The sequence below is a fragment of the Falco biarmicus genome, chromosome 4 (genome assembly GCF_023638135.1).
Source record: "Falco biarmicus isolate bFalBia1 chromosome 4, bFalBia1.pri, whole genome shotgun sequence".
Lineage (NCBI taxonomy): Eukaryota > Metazoa > Chordata > Aves > Falconiformes > Falconidae > Falco > Falco biarmicus.
The window spans coordinates 41,839,154-41,854,934 of NC_079291.1; the positions used below are offsets into that span (position 1 = coordinate 41,839,154).

At 36.9% G+C, this 15,781-nt stretch overlaps 1 protein-coding gene across 2 annotated transcripts in view; it reads right to left on the reverse strand.

Moving 5' to 3' along the window:
* The window catches only part of NEBL (nebulette), a 269,698-nt gene that overhangs the window by 81,386 nt on the left and 172,531 nt on the right, over positions 1 to 15,781 (reverse strand). The window contains exons 1-4 of one of the 2 annotated variants that reach the window (XM_056336350.1): positions 14,979 to 15,044; positions 14,811 to 14,882; positions 8,188 to 8,292; positions 5,960 to 6,070 (exon numbers count right to left, since the gene is read on the reverse strand). The exons of the other annotated variant lie outside the window; for it this stretch is intronic. Of the exons in view, the coding sequence (XP_056192325.1) occupies positions 5,960 to 6,070; positions 8,188 to 8,292; positions 14,811 to 14,882; positions 14,979 to 15,044 (354 nt within the window). Of the gene's footprint in view, positions 1 to 5,959; positions 6,071 to 8,187; positions 8,293 to 14,810; positions 14,883 to 14,978; positions 15,045 to 15,781 lie in introns of those variants that run through there. 2 annotated transcript variants of the gene reach the window in all.

Consider the following 15,781-nt stretch of genomic DNA (forward strand, 5'->3'; position numbering starts at 1 on the left):
AGCACAACACACATTTTTACTAGTCCCCAAGGTTCACAAAGAAAAATAATATTTACATTCAATAGTCATCATGGTAAATGAAAATGGACCTGGATTGTGAGTTTATAAACAAATTTATTTTTATAATAGAAACTGAGCTCAATGTTGGGCATTCATCCAGCTTTCAGTGTACTGTGTTATACTTACATATACAGACATTCACATACTAGAACTCTTGAAAAGCTGATCTTGCACTTATCCTTGTCAGAAGCTTTTAGGCTTACATTAAGAAAAATCACCAGGTTTTGATGCCTGAAGAGGCAGCAAGCATCAAGAAAATTCATTTTCTAACAGCTCTCAGGAGCAAGCATTAAAATAATCCCCAAGAAAACAGCAAACACTAAACAAGACTGAAAGCTGATCAGGAGGAGAAGGATTTGAAACTTAACCCCTAGACAGCAATAAAAGAACACTGTGAAAGTTTGTAGATGGGAACTCTCAACTATGGCGATCTGGACTTTTTTAGGACAGGATACTAGAACTGTGAGAAAATGTTGTATGTGTTTGTGTTTAGCAAGATTGCATCTGAGTCACAGATCACAGTGTCCGAGGCAATACATTAGTATCTGCCCTGGCTCTATCATATTAAAAAATGATATATAGGCTGAGAGATTAAGACCAAAAAAATGGGGGTGCGGGGTGGTGGGGTGGGGGATGGGGGGTGTTTCACTGCTACTACATGAATGAAAGTATCAAATTAGGAAACTTAAAATGTGTCATCTCCTTATACAGTGTAAATCCAACATGATCAGGCCTCCGGGGAAACAAACGCAAATTGAAACAACAAAATGTCTATAACCCTATACTGATTACGTCTTGCAACTGGAAAAGCAAATAGTCTTTAACAAGACTGAAGCATCACTAACAAATGATCTCCTGCAAAAGTATGATTATTATATAAACATATGCCACAAAAACTGTTTTGCTACTTCTCCTGCTTCACATTGTCACTTTAAAGATGTTCCCCACTTACCACCATTCTGAAAAGCAGACTCGTACAGTTACTTCCAAAATCTACTGATTTATATGTATTTTATTACATTGCCACTTTGCTGGTTCAACATCTATATTCTTCTCTTGGTGAATGAGCTACGTAACCAAGACAGCAAAACACAATAGCACATAAACACCCAGAGCAAGAAAACTAACAGAAATTACAACTGAGTGTCTACTATCTTGGGAAAAGATGACTGTTACTTTAGCTTAATGTAGGAATATTTGACTTGCTATTTGACAGCTGTGTTCTTCCTATCTTTTCACATTATTGTTATTAATTGACTTAAGTAACCCTGAAGCAATCACAAGCTAGGAGAAGTTCAATAGCTGTCTCCTTTAGTTTTGGACAGTCTAGTGCAGAACTGTTCCCAGATCTTTAAATCAGTCCCAAGGAAGCACGGAAAAATGTTTATGAGGATTATTTCATGAATATTCTTAGAACCATTATTTTACATGTTAGCACATGTACATTTATTTCCATTTCAGGTCGATTTTCACATTTTAACTGAACTTAATTTTCTTTATCAAATCTACATATGAAACTACTCTAGAGGGAGATCAAGTATTACAGGTCACTGATGTAACCTCTACTCTGCAGTGGCACCATTTATTAACTTGAGAAATACAAGGCAATTATTTAAGTAGGTATGACTTCAGATTGAACTAATTTGTAAGTACTCATTTTTTATTTTTCTTATCTCTCTTCTACAACAGCATGTCACTGGGAAGCTGCATTGAGGAAGGCTTTGCACTCTTTTAACTTAACTCTGAATGACCCTCTGATTTGGAATACTTTAAACACTATTAAATATTTATTTTTTGTATTTCCCTTTATAGTCAGTAAGCTGAGCTCTAAACATAAAAACCACCATGTAGGATTTGTAGGAGGAAATGTTAAAGAACACAGAAAATGCCATTTTAATCTCTAGATAGAGAATTAGATTATCCGATGTAGTGGTGTAAAACAAAACTAGAGAAGTCCAGGAAACTAATACCTGTTACCACAAAAAAGAGGAAATCTTGAACATGAGATTTGATACCATACAAAATCATTAAGACTTACATAGAACAGTCTGATAATGTGTAATATGATTGTAAATGTGCAGTAAACCACAAAAAATAGGTTTATCATAGTAAAAAAAAAAAAAATCCATGTGAAATAAAAGGAGGATTCTGCCCATAAGTAAGAAAAACTCTGAAACTTTCTCTATGGAGGTTGAAAATACTAATATACACTTGGTTCATTATCTTCAAAAACAAACAGAAAACACTATTGAGCATTGACATATAGTTACTATTTGAGATATTGCCCTGTGCAAAGGAGAAAATTAAACTGCCTTCAGTTTGCTTTAGATTATTCCTTTCAGATAAGAAGAAAACCAGTGCAATCTCTTCTTATGGCAGAAATAATGTGATTAAAAAAAGTGATGAAACACATACTTTTTTCAACATTGTTTCCCCCCAAGCAATTTTAAATACCTTTATCATTATTTGTGACACCTTATTAAAATTTTTTCTATGTAATGAAGAATTCATTCTACTGGTCTTCAGACAAGAAAAAGACTTGGCCCAAGGCTAGCAATGATCAGAAATTTCCTTTCAGAAATATTTTCCACAGGAAAATGCAATTTTTCCAGAAAATGCCCGTTTCCTCTCAAGAAAATTAAAATGAGGGCTCCTGCCTAGACTGCTCTCATCAACTTTGTTTTCTTGTTGCAGATAACAGGAAAATTGGTGAAGAGCTTTGTAGGCTGGCAAGGAAGATAAAGTTACACAGTGGGGACAGGGACTTCTGCTCTCTCCAGCTTACCCGAGGGATAGCTATGGCAAAAGAGAGAGGGAGGAAAATCACCCTCAAGAAAGCTATTTAGAAGTCAACAGTCAAATTTTCTGCATAGAGGGAAACCTAAAATTTATAAAAGTCATGCAAGTATGTGGGGCTATGAAATTCTTCTTCATTCTCCTGAAACATTTTTCTTCCCATAAACAGTGTCATGATTTTTTTGTCAAAATCTTGGATGGATTTCCTTCTCTGTGGGTATTTACTTCCATCTTCATGCTAGTTCTAAATAAAACACAAAGAGCAAACATGGGTTTTATGCAAAAAGCCTGCAGAGGTGGTCTTGTTTCGGTCTTTCCCATGTATCTTGAAGAGGGAATTGAGCACGAACCAGTACAGCCAATATGGGGAGCAAGTTTCACAGGAGGAGAACCACAAACGTCTGGGTGTTGTACTCTCCATTATGGCAAGATCCCATCAGTGCTGACATTGTATGGCTGGAACCCTACAGAACAAGGTCTTGGCTCTGCTGAAGTCACTGACAACTGCCGTACCAGTTAAAGCATGCAAAAGTGATAGATGATGCTATGGTAGTCTGCTCTGGAGAGAACAGTGGAGGGCAGCTGTAGCGGGGGAATAATTTCTTGTGAGAAAAAAGAAATGTCCCCTTGTTGCCTCCAAGTTCCTAAATCACGGCTGTGATCTAAAACAGTGTATAAAAATTAATAAAGTGGACTATACCTAGGTAGGTTGAAAATTGAGCTGCTGGGCAGCAGCAGGGCAGCAGCACCATTTTAGGATCAAACACCAAATCAGAGGACAGACCATCTGCAGAGGACACACCTGTGTGAGGAGATCACCCAGCAGAGGCATACCAACCTCAGCAGTCCTGTGCCAGCAGGCCATAGCAGGCAGGGTCAGTGGCTCTTTTTCTTCCACACCATGATCCCCTAGTCCTGATTCACCTGCTTGGCAGATGAAGCTATGGATCCTGCCAAGAGCATGGCATCACAGCGAGAGAAAGCACCTGCTTGATGTGGCTACAAAAGCATTCAAGCTCAGCCTCGCATTCAAGAAGCATGAAGAGGGAGTCAAAGGTGTAAATTTGTTCTGATGTGGATGGGGAGGAGGACACGTACTCGTATTCTCCACCTCTCGGGAAAGCAGCACCTATTTAAAATCAGCTTGCTATAATTGAGAGACAGACTGCAGTTCTGTGCCTACAGCAGCCTTTTTGCAGGAGGGCTGGCACAATGGCCAGCTGGTGCTGTTCTCTCTCCTTCCTATGGCATACGCAGTCTCCTCTCGCTGAAGTAATGACCTGTAAATTCTCAATCCCAGCTAGATAGATGCAGCAGAAATCCCCTCTGCCATATCCTGACCTAGCTGAAATCTGAAATCCTTGTATTAGCTACTTAGGTACCACAGTGATAGGCACAACACGGATTAGATTTGAATACTGTAGAGAAGATTTTCCACTAGAAAATCCCCTAGGATCTCTCTCAAAGTATCATTAAATTCAGGTCCACTGCAACAGAAACCACAAATTGGAAAAATGTGTCAGCGTATCTTTTAAGTTTTATGGTAGTTTATGATTTATAATGCATCTGTTCCTAATGGAATGGTATGAATTTTACAAGAAAAGTTTCTGCTTAGGTACAACTCATCCTATATGCATATTTGTTTCTCTAGGACTGCTGGATGATTGAGGAAAACCTGCAAAAATATCAAATGAAAATGTCAATCTTTTCCTTTAAAAGTTGTTGGGGTTTTTTTGTTGAATCTAATGGTTTCATGTTTAGTCTTAGTTATTTATTTTTTCTGCCACATCACTGATGTTAATTAACCTCATTTGTGTAAACTAATGTAGAATCTACTCAATTGTGATGAATCCAGCAGTAAATCTGTGGCAAACTAGTGAGTGTTTTATAGTCAAGTTAGTCAGTAGTGTTTTATAAATCAAGCTAATAGTTTAGAAGTGTTATACAAGTTTTAATTCCCAATTTATTTCTACTGTAATTCTTCTAATCACTCACTGTACAATGAAATGTCACATTAAGGTCATTTCAGCTACGGTGCTGCTTTAACTTGAGTATATATATGTTCAATTTCAAACTATGAAAGCCAAAATATACTTCATTTTATAATATTTGCTTAACATAGCCTTGATTAACAAATTGTTTTAAATTAAAACACTTCTTTCCAAGCTGTCCCAAGATTTCAGTGCTTTCTTTTGTTACGAATATTTCCTTTATTTGAAAAAAAATCATTGCATTAGAAGAATGCATACTGAGATACAATCAATAATATGGATTTAAGAGTGTGTTCACAGAGTGGCTGTATTAAACTATATATAGTTAATAACTTTAAGAGAGGAGAAAGGCAAAACAAGAAAAATGTGGAAATGCTTGGTGGACAGAAAATCAGGACCGTCTATCAGCTGTAACTCTCATGAGTAACAATGAAAATCTGTAACTTCATTCATATTACACATACTTAACACTCAATTCCACTGAGATCAATGGAAGTGAAGGGTCACCTGCCTACATTGAGGGCATTATATTTTTTAAGACCCTGGAGGCAAATGACCTTGAATTTACTGTTTTACTGGTTGTTTGCATGTTTTACACTATGCTCAATATACTTGACTTAATATTTTTAATTCTATAAAATTTTTTGTGAGTGGTAGTATGCAGATCAACAGAAATACTTTTACTGCTACCAGTAAGTGCCTTTAAAAAAACATTATTTATTTGTTTTCCTTTCAGCATCAAACATTTCATAAAGTTAATACAACACCCAAATTGAAATGTTTCTTATATAAGATCCATTTATTCTATAAATGGAGTGCAATGTCACTGAATTCAGTAATTCCTTATTGAATTCATGGATTTCTAATTGGTTTCATTGGATTGACAAATGCACTAGTAGTTTTTAAATTTATATTTAATAAAAATAACAAGTAAGATTTTTGAAGTGAGTAGTTGTTGAAGTTAGGAAGGTATCACAATAAACTCTGGATGATGAACTCACCCAAATGAATAAAGCAGGTGATCAAGTATCCGTTCAAATATATCATTCAAATTGGTCATATTCTGTCACACAATTCATTTTAAAATAATTTTTGTGATTCTAAAATTGTACCTTGCTCTGAAGTTGCATTAATTCTTTTGCAAACACACTGTCAATTGTGGCTGGCATCTGCTGATAAAGAGAGTTGGAAAGGTCTTTCTTAGCAGCTCCTTTATACTTCACCTAGAGGGGAGAAAAAGGTGACATATAATGCAAAAATTAAGATACAGTTATCACACTACTTATTTTTTCTATTAAATAAAATACCATAGACCATTAGAACTGGAAAAATCTAATGCTGTCATAAACTTTCAAGCAAAACCAGATCTTTAAATAACTAAAATACTTTAGGCTTATGTGTCTAATTCACCAAGCAATGCACAGCACCTCCTAATTAAATTCAATAATTTGGGGGGGGAGTATAAAATAAGGTAAGCAAAGCAGTTATTTTTCTAGCCTTTTTAAAAATCGTTTCTAAAAACTAAAATTATCTTTTTTCTTTCCATTTTCCCAAGTTTTGCACAATGAGTGCCACAAGAGGCAAACAAAAAGTATTTTACTGATTAATAAGTAGTAGCAATTAAATGTAACTGGAAAGGACAGGAAGATTGGGGTTAGCATGTCTGCCATCACTTCTATTTAGTCTTCTCATATTACAGATTCATTTTTAAATTGCTTTTTATTTATCCTGTACTTCATCCAGTAGTCAGTACTAGCAATTCCTCACAAAAGGGTTTTATGAGACAGACCAGAATAATAGTTCAAAATCTGGGAGGCTTTTGCTTCAGATCTAAGGTTTTCAAATCCATAAAACAATAATGTCAAGTAATGCTGTGAAAGTAATCATAAATATCAAAGATAACCTAAATTATACTAATGTCATTAATTTACTGTGCAATATATAGCTGTTCATTAAGAGACTAGTTCCCCATATGTATTTATACACATACATATATATATATAAATAATTTGCTGTAACATTTCTTGTCGTTTCCCAAAAGAGAGGGCTCTCTTTCCTGCAGTAGACAAACTGTTAAGAATTTTAGTGTTCTAGTTTTGCAAAAACAGGTTATGGGACACTAGAGGTCAGTAATTTACAAGACAAACCACCCATCACATCATTGGCTTCAGGTAATGCTGCAATAAGCAACCAGTGTGTTCAACAGTGTGATAACATAGAACATGTTTAAATTTTTGAAATGTTTTTATATCTCTAAATCTCTGAGTAATAATTAGCAGCTTTTATTGGGAATCAGACAGATGGATTTGATAAATACTCCCTCTGTATTGTGCTTCTGTACAAGTCTGTGCCTTAGAAAGTATAATTTCACCACATTTCTGCCCCTTGAGACATGCCACTCTTTCTCAGAAAATTCAATAAAACACAACAAAAATATTAATCGGATGCATTTATATTAAATGTCGCCACACAGCAAACTGGTGAAAACAGAATACAGAATGTATATAAATTACATAACTCCAGAAAGGATATTGGAATATACTTAATCAAAAAGGCAGCACAAAAAATGAGGTACCAAAAATTTTAAGTGTTTCAAGGGTCACAGTGACAGACAAATCACTCAAACAGCAGTTCCTTAACAAAGCAACTCTGTCTGGTAAACTCTCACCGCTGTTCTCAGCTGTGGAAAACAATGAGAGATGCAATCCTATGACATGTTGTACCTGGGACATGGAGAGCTGGAGAGCTCTGGCATTTTGGAAGCTGCCATTTTTTATCTGCCACTACAGTTGTGTGTGTGTTTGTGTGTACATGAAGAGCTAAAAACTCTGACATGGGTATGCATGTACATGCATGCAAGTGCTCAGGCAACCTGCCGATGCCATTAACCTGATGTTCCCCCAATCCCTTGCTGAAGGAGGACAGGGGTGGTAACATGGGTTTAACAATTTCCTTGTCTCCTTGTGTTTGTTACCAGGCTGTGAATTCTCCGCAGCAGGTAAAGTATGCACAGGTACAATCTGCAAAACTCATTACTGCAGAGTAAGTAACAAGAAATCCTTTTCCTATTCCTTAGTTTATCTATCCACAGAATGGGATAGCTAGGAGTGCCTCAGAACTATTAATGAAGTATCTTGGACTCCCAAAATAAAAGTGTTGCATAATTCCAAATTATTATTACTCACGTATATAGTATACACTAATTTAAGTTACTTCAGTTTTAAAGAGTTGTTATTTGAAATAAGCCATCCTTCCCCTTCTAAAAACCATCACATTCAATTGAGAGAGTTTTTAGGAAGGATAAGCAGCAAACAGAAGTCTTCAATCTTTTAGGTCTTACCTCAGAAATAAAAGCACCAAGACTTTTCACATGTTTTAGCTGTGGGGTGTCAGGTACAAATATGCACTTGCCTTTAGATTTTTTAAACTCTTCTTTATAGTGTATCTACAAAGAGAAGAAAAAAGAAGTTTAATTGCTCTTTAAAAAAAACAGAAAAATAAACAACAGCTATTATTATTATTATCATCAGTATTATTAATGTGGTTGTTGTTATTATTATTATTTTGTTTATGGATACTATGCTGGGTGGCTTGCAAATACCTCAGGCTGGCTCGAATTAAGCCAAAGGGAAACACCCAGTTCTCAGACACAGTACCAGGGCTATATGAAAGTCACAGAATTCTTTAAAGATGAAAAAGATACGATTTTTCTCTACATCTACAGCACATTTTCAGCACTGCTGTAGATGTGCTAGTATCTCTAAAGAAAGGAGAATCTAATAATTGATCTCCTTGATCCTTGATCTCAAAGATAAAATTGTTAAACTTCTAACACAGACCTAGCAAGCACAGAATCTGTGTAACATAATCAAATGCCCCGTATGAATCCAAGAGTTACATGAATAAATTCAGAAGGCTACTGCCAAATCATTGCCTACAAAGCAACCCAACAGCCATGACATTCAAGTAGTAACAGGATTTCTTTAAGACCAAACAAATTTTAAATTCAGCCTCTTTTAAAATCGTGTATGCACAAAGGAAACCATTTTTTAAGTAGATCACCATGACATATTTTGCAAAAAAAACCAAAACACTACTCTTTTTTTGTTTAAAAAAAACCCAGAACCAACCATTTTCTTACCATGGGGCAAATGATACAGGCAGGTATAATAATCACATGACTGTTGATGAAGTCAGTGTTTGTATTAGTGAGACCACAAGACGGATAAAATTTATGGACATGGTGAATGTGTAGGGACCTTTATCATGTAAGAACTGTGTGAAGAAAGATGGCGAATTACGATGAGATGAATTAAATAAGTCTTAAAGACAGACACTTTACATGGATAGCCTTCAATGTTTTTAGTGACATTTATTTCTTTGTACATAGAACAGTTAAGTTCAATGCAAATTGTATTATTTAGTATTAAGCTTTCATGGTTATTATCTGCCTCCATTTCTTCAACCTCATTTTCACATTCTGCACAACAGCAGCTTGCATTTATGCACTCTAGACTTGCTGACAAGCACTGACAGAAGCAATATGATCTGCATCTGAGCATTACAGAAATATGCAGCCTTAATTTCCTCTTTCTCTGAATCCTTAATGGATATCACAAGTTGTAGTCTACACTCCTCTACAGGGACTTGGAAAATTCATGAGTAGGATGGCAGCTTACACAAAAGCTGCTCCTGTACTTTCTGATGCAAACTTTTTGTCCACCACAAAATGGATTAGATAATGCCAAAATCATCTCAAACTGATGACTATGTAATCCTCACACAGGAAATAATTTTGGTTACTACTGAGCTCACCCACATTTGGACTACTGAAGGGATCTACATCTCATTACCAAACATATTGTCTGCCTCTGTATATCAGTGTATTCTAAATACAAATGTTTGGTGAAGAATGGGTGTAAAATTACTGTATCATAATTTTACTCAGGAACCCACAAATTCAATGGTTCATGTAACCTGTGTGTGTCACTGGACTCCTAGGTAATCGTAGAGAACACGCAAAAAGGGCAGTTTTGTGGTAAACATGCGCAGGCACTCACTTTTCAACTTGCACGCATTCATGGATGTACTTGCAAGTGTGTGTATGCATGTGCACATGAACATACCTAGCCTTAATAAAAAAAAAAAAAAAAAAAAAAGGCTTTGTAGGATTATATTTGTTCACAGTGATATGGCTGAAAAGGGTCTTGTGAAGTCTACAGAGCTGACTGTCTACTGGTTAGGTTTGATGGCATTCCCAGTGGAAACTCCAGCAAAGCTGAGACTTTGGTAGAGGAGATGGAGAGTCTTGCCACTCACAACTTCGATAAATCACCCACAGATACCTGAGACCTGACTGTAATTACATCCATTTTAATTACAGAGCAATAATCACATTCAAAAATTAAACATGAAAGCTTTCTAAGGTATCTCTTAATTGAGAGTGAGTGTGTGTCTGTGTGTGTGTAAGTCACGCTTTCAAAATAACTGAAAGCAGTAAAGGACTAGTGCCACCTCCTTACTCCTATATTATTCACATTTATTATAGTAACCCATAGAGGCCACAAAACGCCTGTAGGTTCAAGTGAGCAATTTAGAGAGGACATGCAACAAAATGTGCAGTCAGACTGATCCAACACACTCCAGTCTGCTACAGAAGTGTTTGGATCGCATGGAATCAGAAAGCTGGAAGGTGAAATGGGACAAGTATCATGAACTCATGACATCTGCACTTTAAAAGTGTATCTGTTACAAATGATGTAAGCAAAAGGCTTAAGAGGTTGACTAGGACTGAACTTAACCAACGCCTAGAAGGAATAGGCAGAGCAGCTAACACTGTTCTCCAAAGTCTGGGGTTACAAATTCAAATGTCTAAAATACTGAACAGGAAATTTTGCCTGCAAGTGACTTACCCCTCACCACAAAATACACTGTTTAGGTTGAATAGAACTGGTAAGCCTGGAGAAAAAAACAAATAATAGGAAAAATTTGCAAATGATGGCCTGGAGCCACCACTGCTCTTTTGATATACTTTTGAAGTCCAATAGCTCACTGAAGGCCGAATTTTTAATAGCTCTCTCCTGATCCCTTTCTTCTCCCCGACTCATCATAAAACAACTCTGACCAGCAACACAGCTATCCAGTTAAATTGGATTAAAATTCCTAGACAACCACCAAAACAATAAGCTTAAAATTGCATTTTTTTCTGAATGGATGTTATTTGGCAAGATCAACTTTATAAAACTACAGCATCCAACCTTCAGGCTGAAGCTTCCTGGCTCGCCAAGGAAATTCATCTCGCCCATGGCCTGTTCTATCAGCCTCTTCCACAGGAGAGACACAGGAGGAGACTGTGGGCTAAAGGAAAGGCTCCAATGGTAACAGTTCAGTCCAAGCAGCCACCTTTCCTTTGTATTCAGGGGTACATATTAATCTAACTTTGATATGAATATACTCAAAAAACTGTTCTTAGTATCTTAACATCAATGATGTAACCATGTTGACAGTCATCGTGCCAAGATCCATTATACAACTGTCATCTCTCGAAGACGCATTTAAGCTTAGAAAAGCCACAAAAAGGTCTGAACCTTCTTATCTAGCTCTTATGCTAGACCAAAAGGGAACTTTTTTCCACTAAGGATTCCCTTTCCGATCCCACATTTCTTAATTTACAGTCTCGTAAGACTAAGAGTTGTGTTAGGCCACAGACCAAGTAATACCAAATCCCCTCTCTGTGGCCACAGAAACCTAGAGAAAAGCACAAGAACAGCAAGCACACAGTATTGTCGCCCCACAGTATTTTACTAGACTCCAAGAATTTGGACCTCAAAGTCCTCCTGAGTTAGAGGATATGACTAGTAACGGTGCATTCATAGAAACAGCTCCATCCTAAATTAGGCGGTCACAACCGTATCAGTATGAGTAAAAAGGCACTCCGTTTCTGCTCTGGCCCTTCCTTTATAACAGGGACATGCAAAAAAAAAAGTTGGACTCTGTATAAGGACAGCTACACAGAAACTAGCACTACTTTTTCCCATAGCAGAAAAGAAGCACTGGTATCGTAAAACAAATTCAGCAGAATCTTCAGAAGGCAGTGTCTGCCTCTCTACCAAAAAGGATTATGACAGTTTGGTCAATGACCATTTTATTTGTATAGTAATCTTCCTCTCTGCTTATAACAGTATTCACAACATCACACCACGCAACCAAAACAAACAGATGAGAATATACCAAAACATAAGTAATCCAAGCAAATGGACAAGCTCAATTTCAATATGGAAGAGAAAAGGCCTGAAAAGGGTGCTAATTCATACAAATCAAACACACGTGACATTTTGAAAACATCTGTGGAATAAAATTGCATAATGGAGGGAGATTAAATGAAATGGCTTTAGGGAGAAACAATCCAGGGGGTATCACAGCCACAGAACAAACATCTGCCAACCTCAAATGAAAATGGGGATTTCCTCAAGAACCAGAGCATGTGAACACTTCACAACTTCCCCTACATACAGTTCAAGGCTGAAAAGTACACGTGTGTGAAGGGCTGCCACTGTAAGACTTTTTAAAACCCATATTGCCAAATTAAAGCCAGCTTGCAAAGAATGCAGGGCAAGCGTAATGCAACCCCAGTATCCAGTCATGAGCGCTCCTGGCACAGCGTTCTGATGGAGGAGCTGTGCTGACAGCTCCACCAACACAAAAGGGCAATCACCCAGTCTCGCGGTCAGCAAGGACACTGGCTGCTGTCCCAAGGTCATCTTATGACCAAACTGTAAGCCCCATAAAATTGTACGCATTTTACACATAAAATGTACAGATGTACACCAACAATAAGATTCATGCTAAAAAGGACAAAGAATATATAAAGTTCTGAATGTTATCGAGTCAAAAATTAAAGGCAAGAATGCAAACTCCTTGCAGTTTACTGGCCTCCACAATGAAGTGTGCAGGGTGAGGAACTTAGCCCCACAGCACAAAGGACTTCACTGGTCATAATAAATTCCAGTTATAGCAAGAAATTCTGGGAAACCAAATTCACCCCCCATATATACATATCCCATTCAAGCCAATGAAGAAACACCTACTGATTTCAGGAGAGGCAGAATAAGGGCCAAAAATTGGATGCCATTTAGAAACACAGTCCCTTCTTTGAAATTAAATGGTCTGGACCATTACATATTACTACTGCCATGAGAGCATTAATGACACTTTGCCATTACGCTTTACATATCTCAAGGAAAACCTAACAGACTAAATGGATCACAAGTTTTCAGCAAAAGCCCACATCCCTGAACCATTGCAGGCTTCAGAAAGATGGCTTAACTTAGTTACTCACCTTAGCTCCCAAGCCCCTGCAGAAAATCAAGAAAAAATACAGCCACTCCATTTATCAGTTAATTAACAGCCACAGCCAACATTACTTCTAATGGGTACACAGCACAATAAAAATTTCTTTTCAATTAAAGAAAGTATCTCTTCAGCATTTTTTAAGGAGTTTTTGCCTTTAAGAGCAGCAATCATGTTTAGAAACCAGTTGCATGGAAGCAATAAATGTATTTTGGGACAGATAAGTGCTCCAGGTCCATTTTCATTTTGCCCTTTACATGAGTTGACAAGCATTTATTGTACCATATGCCATTCTTTTCCCAAAGAAAGCATGTAGACAACCGTCAGTAAAAATATTAATAATCTCTACTTCCTAAAGTAGCTTGAGATTATAAGGGAGCCATCTTGCAGCTTCTCTTAAAAGATCTACCCAATTTTGAGTATTCTTTCTGTGAAAATTAAAGTATTACCAGACGGTGTCTGGACAAAGAGTAAACTTTGACCATGTCAAGTCATACTTTCAAGCCAGCACTGTAACAGCCACACATCCCAGATACTGTTTTTTCTAAGTTACCTATTCTTTTCTGATACATAACCCCTAATAATTACAACCTAAAGTTTAGATGCTGTATGTTCTGTTCTCTTAAAACTAAGATACTCATTCGCCTTGAACAACAACATCCTAAATCTAAATATCAGATTAAAACACAACCATAAGCCAGACATCATTTTTGGTTTTCTTGTTAAAGCAAGTCACTCTCTCCTCAGTAATTGTCTTCTCTGCTGCCAGCCACCATCCTTGCAGGAGAAATACCATTCTTTACTCCCGTTCACATGAAGGGTCAAAGTTACTCTTCAGACACACTTTCCAAGAGGGCCACAGAAATAAAATTCCCACCAAGGTACATCTGATGCTGTTAAACTGAAGCAATTGTATCTAGTCCAATTTAAAATGACTTGGATCTGAGCTACGATGTTTATACAATGTCTATATCTGATCAACAGTTAAAAATTTATAGTAAGCAAGTCAAGAATTTTCTAGCTAAATAATTTTTAAAGACATTCAAGCATTTCAGTGATTCTTCCTGTAAGTGTAAGTCAACAATAATATGCTATGCAGTTTTGAGTACCTATCAGCACAGACCAACAGATAACACTCAATTAATCTGTTTTATTTTTATCCTCCCTCCTTAAGGCTATGTATACTGGCACCCAGTTCTGCTCTAATCAATCAAACTTCATAGGATTAGGCTATAACTAGAAAAAAATACTGCATATTCCTCATGAAGTCAGCCAAGATGTTCTCATGGGAGACACCCTCTGCATGAGACCCAGTTTTGGAACATTCCCTTTCCTAGGACCTATGCTTCCATACTGTCCCAGAGCTCTGAAAAGCTCATCTTTCTGCAGCTGATAATTTAAGGGACCAGAGTAGGCTGTGCTTTTCTATTATTTTGTGTGCTTTTATATTTGAGTCTTGAATGGGCACGTGATGCACTGTACATATCTGGAAAAAATAGGTATCGTGAATATAAACCCACTTGAAAAGAGAAATGCAAATGTAACATTCACTATCATAACACAACAGTTATGTGAAGTAACAAAAAAAAAAAAAAAACAGTCACTATCACTTACATCACTTATTATTTCACTGCATTTTCGGGCCAGTTCCATATTTCTGTCCTCAATAACAGGCTTGAGGAAGACCTGTAAAAGTAAGGTAATAATTCCAGGTTTACTGTCCTAAAAGGGTAACAATAGAAGGAAATAAGTACTTTTCAAAGCTATTGGGGTTTAACTCACCTTTTCTTCTTCTTCCCCATCCTCATTTTCATCCTCCCTGAGATCCTGAATGACAGATACTCTCATTTCAATAGTTTGCAGAAAACACAATGAAAACCCTAAAAAGGTTCAGCACTGCAGGAAACAGCTCACACCCTACAGCATGCCTGGAATCAATGCTTCATTTGTGCCCTCCACTGCACTTAACTCTACCAAGGCTCCTTCCTTATTTAGGCAGCCCTTGACAGTCTTTATCTGAACAATTCAGTGTGAGTGAACTGAAAGGCATTGCAGATGGCCTGCCTAGCTATCAGTTGCAGCAGAGCTAATGCCTTCTTACAGATAAAATATAATTAAATGACCTACCCCAGTCAACTATTTTTAAAATGACCATGAACACACTTAATTAAAATACTGTGATGCAGTTAATTCATAACATAAGTAATTTAGTAGAATTAACTGGCTTAAGAGGGGAATACTGACTCTACACTTATGGAAAAACTGCACAATTCAAAGATTCAAGACACCAACGACTCCAAAACCAGTTATCACAAAAATTTTATTTTGTTGGTCCAATAACACAGCTTTTTGATTTAAAAAAGTACGCTATTCTTGTTTCCCAGCAATGTAACTGCTAGTAAATTTTTCAGGTAATACCCCTTTTTCACAAAGCTCATACAATTCCTTAAATGCTTTCTGCATCATGTCAGATGCAGGTTAAACCTGTGCATACAACAGAAAAACACGTCTGTATACTTACAAGTATACATGGCTATGTATTTGCATAAATATGAATGTTCCTTCACTGTTAAAAATTGTCATGG